General features: G+C 52.5%; 1 protein-coding gene across 1 annotated transcript in view; it reads left to right on the forward strand.

The window, feature by feature from the left end:
• LOC102499110 (transcriptional enhancer factor TEF-4) overlaps window positions 1-6,153 on the forward strand; it is a gene marked incomplete at its 3' end in the record, with an annotated part of 17,819 nt that overhangs the window by 6,189 nt on the left and 5,477 nt on the right. The window contains 2 exon segments of the mRNA XM_014592284.1: window positions 3,319-3,383; window positions 4,500-4,642. Coding sequence (XP_014447770.1) covers window positions 3,319-3,383; window positions 4,500-4,642 — 208 coding nt within the window.

A 6,153-nucleotide genomic window follows, 5' to 3' on the forward strand; every position in this document is an offset into this window, starting at 1 on the left:
TTTTAAAGGTTTTTCCATCCTCCCTGGGGGGTGATTTCTCGCTTTCTGTCTCTATGTCTCTTTTTGTCTGTCTGGCGGGCGCACGTGCCCTATACGAAAACCTCTCCAAAGAAAAAGAAAAGATTTTGGCCATATGGCACGTGTACTCGCTGGAGAGAGATAGAAAGAGACAGTGAGAGGGAAAGTGAGAAATCACTCCCTTGGGGAAGGGCACTCCGCAGTCCTTTCTCCTCTTAGGATTCTGGACACACACATGTGCCTGGCATGATTTTTCATGCACTGGGTCTGGGGCTTGAACCACAGTTGGCCATGATGTGGAGTCCGGCACCTTGACCAGTATGCCACCTGCTGGTCCCTTGAGGTGCTTCTTGGGCCCTAGGGTAGAGCTTGGAGAAAAGCTCAGCTCGGAGAAAAGAAAACAGGCCCCAGAAGTACATGGCCGTGTCCTTTTCAGCTCTGAGACCTGCGAGGGTGAGAGGATATGTTTATAGCCTACGAGAGTAGAACGGGCAGGCCCTGTGGCCTGGTGGTTAAGGGAGCTGGATCCTACATGGCCAGTTGCAGTACCACGCTCGCCCCAGAGGCCTGGAAAACACTGTCCATATGCATGTGAGCCCCAAAGCCTGACAGGATGGAGAAATGGAGGAGGAGGGATTAGGGTGTGACCATGCCCCATCGGGGGTGCTTTCTCCCTCGCTGTCTCTTTCTGGTAAGTATATGTGCCCTCTGGCAATTAAAAAAAAAGTTTATTTCTTTAGTCTGTGAGTAAGAGAAACAGAGAGAGACAGAGAGTCAACCGCCCTGACCGTGTCCTGATACCACAATGCAGCCCCAGCTCCAGCCAGCCCTGGATCACAGGCTCAGGGACGCCTGGCGTGCTCAGGGAGGTCTCTGGACACAAACCCAGAGCCTTCCCATGTGCGTCGGTCTCACAGAGCGTTGTGTTTTACTGCTTGCTACCATTTGCCGTCTCGCTTTGCTAAAGGGTGTGTGCACTCTCTGGAGAGAGACAGAGAAAGACCCCCCCTCCCCGAGGGGATGGCCACACTGCAGTCCCTTCTCTATCCTCCTCTTGGGATTCTGGGCATACTCACACACACTCGTGGCCTGGTTTCCACCAGGTCTGGGACTCAACCATGTAGTGAGCCATGGGGCTCCAGCCACCTTGACCGTCGTGCCACCGTCTGGCTCTATTTTTAAAAATTTTTCTATGGCACACATGTACTCACTGGAGAGAGACAGAGAGAGAAAATGAGAAAGCAGCCCCTTAGGAGGGATGGCCACACCATAATCCTCTCTCTTCGACTCTCCTTTCTGGACTTGGCATGTACACATGTACCCGGCATGTCTTCCAAGTCACAGGGCTTGGGACTTGAACCATACGGTGGCCAAGTGGGAGTTAGCTGCCCTAACCATTAGGCCGTCCGGCTTGTCTATTTTAGGCGGGAATCAGGACAGGTCTCTGCGGAGGCGGCTGGTGCCGTAGCCCTGATCTCAGAGGTTATGCCAGTGAGCAGTGAGTTGTTTCGATTTCCGAATAGGGACAGCAAGGACTATGGCAGGACCCTTGGGCATCTGAGTCAGAAGTTCTTTGAAGTTTGTCTTCCAAGTCTTGGTCTTTTGGTCCTTGACCTCTTTCCTGACCTCTGACCCCATGCCTTATGCCCTTGACCTCTGACCTCTAAGTCTCATCACGTTTTTCTGGGCTACCTCTGGGTCTCTAGAGCTGTGTGTGATACTGCAGCCAGTAGTCATGTGTGACTATTTAAAACGAATGAAATGAGATGAAATGAAACATTCAGTTCCTCAGGCACACCGGCTCGTGTTTGGAGGTCACATGTCACATGCTCAGTAGCCATGAGTGGCCAGTGGTGACGGTGCGGGATGGGACAGATGTGGGACCTTCTGTCACACAGAATGTGTTATTGGACGGCACTGCCTCTCCACCCTGACCTCTGGCCTGATGACCCATCTCTACCGCTGGGTCATTCGTGTTCTACCCTTCAGAACCCTCACATTTCTGCAAATTCTGCACCTCCTGTGTCTTCTTCCCAGTTCTCGAGACCTGGTTTTGGCTCTTTCTGTCATCCTGTGAGATGAATCAGATCCTGAGCACGATGGGCCAGCCCCTAGCGTAGCGGTTCACTTACTCGGGAGTGGGTCCCACGGGGCTGACCACGACTGGAATCCTGGCCTTGCGTGCATGGACGGAGGTGCTCGGTCCTGATGGGAGAAGGCACGGAGGAGAGAGGATCGCAGCCAGGCCACATGCCACTGGGTGGTGCTTTCTCTTTCTCTTTTTGTCTCTCTCCCTCTCTCTCTAGTGAGTGCTTGTACCCTCTAGCAGTAGGCAAAAAAACCCCAAACACGAAACACAAAAGAGCGTGGGCTTCGTGTTTGTTTTTAGCCTGTGTTCAAACCCAGACCGCTGCACCCTGGCTGTGTGACTCTGGGCGGGTCAGTCGATCCCTCTGTGCCTCAGAAAAAAGAATGATTTCATTTAATGTTATTTATTTATTTTAATTTGACCAGACAGGGACAGAAAGAGAGAGAGAGAACCCTCAACCACTATGCCACCTTTCGGCCTCCTTTTTGTTTTTTAAGAATGATTTAATTTGGGGGCGTGGTGGTTAAGGGCACTGGACTCCCATAGGGCCGACCGTGGTTTGAGTCCTGGACCTGGCGGCTTGCTTTCTCACTTTCTCTCTATCTGTCCCTCTCTGGGACATTTTATTTATCACCACTTTTTTTTTTTTAATTTTCTAGGGGCATGTGTGTTCACCAGAGAGATACAGAAAGAGAGGAGGGGAAGAGAAAACAAGCCATCAAGTCTGGAACTCGAACTGCAGTCGGCCATGTGGGAGTCCAGCGCCTTAACCACCACGCCACCTGCTGCACCCCCCCCCCTTTATTGCCATAAGGCAGGTACACACTCACTGGAAAGACAGAGAGAGACAGTGAGAGGGAAAGCGAGAAATCACTCCTGGGGGGGATGGCCATGTTGCACACCCTTCTTTTCCATCTTCCCCATGGGATTCTGGGCATGCATGCACACGTGCCCGGCATAAATTTCAAACTGCTGGCTCTGGGACTCGATCAGCAGTCAGCCATGTGGGAGTCCAGCGACGTAAGAAGTATGCCACCTGCCGGCCCCTCTCAGTTCGCTTTGTGCAACAAGAAGAGCAGTCATTGCCCTCACCGCATAGGCTGTGAGGCTCCAGTGCAGCCGCACGCAGTGCTTGCAGGGGCTTGGGCTTGCCGCGACCCTGAGCGCACGTCGGCTTTCTGCCTTGTGACCCTGGCTTCCTTTCTCCTCAGCGTGAAGCCGTTCTCCCAGACGTCATTCTCTTTGTCACTGACTCCCCCTTCTACTGACCTCCCAGGTAAGAGCCTGCTCTCCACGCGGCCTCAGTCTTCCCTTCAACTTTCCATTCATGAGTGCACACGTTCTCACAGGCCCAGCTCTGAGGCAGGGCGTGTGCTGAGGGCTGGACAGGTGAGTGCCTGAATTAGCGAGTTAAGAGCATACGGGGCACACGTCTAGTCCCAGGTACTCTGGAGGGTCGGGTAGGAGAAGCACATGTTCAAAGCCAGCCTGGGCAACCCAGTGAGACCTGTCTAGTGGGGGGTGGGGGACGAGTATGGCCTTTAGCCAGACACACTGGGTTTGTGTTCTGCCACCTGCTGCAGTAGCTACGAGACCTTGGGGAGGTGGATTATTCGAGATTCTCTCAGGTAGAAGTGATAGAAACTCAAATCCAGGCAGCCGAGGCAAAGGGAAAAAAAGAAAAGAAAAGATGAAGAATTTATCTGTTCACGTAACTGATAGTCCAGAAACATGCCTTCAGGCATGGCTGGATCCAGGGCTCAAGTGGTAGCAGCAGAACTTGCTTTGATCTGCTTTTCTTCTGCGGTGGTTTCATTCCCAGGCAGCCTCTTGCTTATCTGGCAGCGGAGAGGGCTTCCAGAAATCCAGGCTGATGTGATCTTAGAACACATGTCAGTGAAAGAGGGGATCTCTTGCTCCATCAGGGCCCATCAGTTCATGAGTCAGGAACGCTTCTACCGGAAAGAGTAGTGCCTTAAGTAGTAGAGGCTTCAGCGAGTCCACGTTACCAGAAGTCCGGCAGCTCGGTGACATTAGGCCAGCCTGGCATCTCTGTAGTCCCCTTGGCTTCTCTTATTGTCCCAAGAGGTCTGTTGCGACTCCAGGTATCACAGCCCAAGCAGGACTCGGCCAGGGCCAAAAGCTTCCTCCTCCCAAAGTTCTGTCTTTTTCATTCAGGAAGAAACTCCTTCCCAGAAGCCCCCCAGCAGATTTCCCCTAACGTCTCATTGGCCAGGACTGTGTCACATGGCCACCTCTAGCTGCAAGGGAGGCTGGGAAAGTGAGTATTTAGCTTTTTCAGCTTCTAAGTGGAGGCAGGCAAGACAGATCAGTGCCTGATACATTCAATAAATGTTAGCAATTGTTATTGTTCTCTCTTCTCTCCCTCTAGGGTACGAGCCCCCCCAAGCCCTCTCGCCCTTGCCCCCACCTGCCCCATCACCCCCAGCCTGGCAGGCTAGGGCTCTGGGCACTGCCCGGTTGCAGCTGGTGGAGTTCTCAGCCTTTGTGGAACCACCGGATGCCGTCGACTCTGTGAGTGGACTGGGGGGAATCGCCCGGGGACTTGGGCATGCAGAGGGTGACAGGAGGAAGGTGAGAGGTGGTGGTTCTCCAGCTCTGGCATGCATTGGCATCATCTGGAAGGCCTGTGGAAACAGACTGTTGGGCCCCATCCCAGGATTTCTGATTCACCAGATCTGACATGGGCCTTGAGATTTCTTTTTTTTTTTTTTGGAGGCTTTTTACTATAGGGCGTTTGTGCTCGCCAGAAAGACAGAGAGAGACAGAGAGATAGAAAGTGAGAAATCACCCCGCCAGGGAGGATGGCCACACCACAATCCCTTCTCCTCCATTCTCCTCTTGGGATCTTGGGCATGCACGCACACGTGCCCGGCGTGAGTTTAAGCCACCGAGTCTGGGACTCGAACTGCAGTCCACTACATGGGAGTCCAGTGACATAGCCATTATGCCAAGCGCTGGTCCTGGGCCTTGAAAATTTTAACAAACTCCCAGGTGATGTCGATGTGGCCTGTGTGGGCTCCACACTTTGACAGCTACTAGCATACAGGAACTGGAAGGTCATGGGGTCCCCGGCTGGGAAGGTCAGAGACACTCCCCGGACATTGTTCATTTAGTCATCAAATTTTTAAAAAAATTTTATTCGTTATCATTATTTTACTTTATTTTTTGAGGTTGACCAGAGAGAGAGAGAGAGAGTGTGAGAAAGCAAGCTGCTGGGTCCAGGACTTGAACCGCAGTCAGCCATATGGGAGTCCAGCAGCCTTAACCGCCACACCACTTGTTGGTCCCATCAAATGTTTTTGAGTCCCCACTGTCTACCAGCCTTTGTGATGCATATTTTTTTTTTTTTTTTGAGAGGTTTTTGCTATAGGGCGCGTGCGCTCGCCAGACAGACAGAGAGAGACACAGAGACAGAAAGCGAGAAATCACCCCCCAGGGGGGATGGTCACGCCGCAGTCCCTTCTCCTCCATTCTCCTCTCGGGATCTTGGGCACGCACGCACATGCGCCTGGCGTGAGTTCTAAGCCACCGGGTCCGAGACACGAACCGCGGTCGACTACATGGGAGTCCAGCGACATAGCCATTACGCTAACTGCTGGTTCCCCCTGTGATGCATACTAGGAATTTGGGAACACACTTTTTTTTTTTTTTTTTAAGGTTTTGGTCATAGGGCCTGTCATAGCTCGCCAGAGAGACAGAGAGAGAGGGAAAGTGAGAAATCACTCTTGGGGGGATGGCCACACCACAATCCCTTTTCCTCTATTCTCCTGGGACTTTGGCCACACACGCACATGCGCCTGGCGTGATTTTTAAGCCTCAGGGTCTGGGACTCAGACCACGGTTGGCCATGTCTGACACTGTAACCACTGAGCCACCTGCTGGCTCCAAAAAGCAGCTCTCCTTTATGGACTTGAGCTTCTCCTGGGCTTGGATGGAGACAGATGCTGTGTTAGTCAGGCTGAGCTGTGTGTGAGAAGGAACAACACCCAATGTTGGGGTGAACACGCAGCATTTCAATGTGG

Source organism: Tupaia chinensis, unplaced genomic scaffold (genome assembly GCF_000334495.1).
Source record: "Tupaia chinensis unplaced genomic scaffold, TupChi_1.0 Scaffold000673_1, whole genome shotgun sequence".
NCBI classification, from domain to species: domain Eukaryota; kingdom Metazoa; phylum Chordata; class Mammalia; order Scandentia; family Tupaiidae; genus Tupaia; species Tupaia belangeri.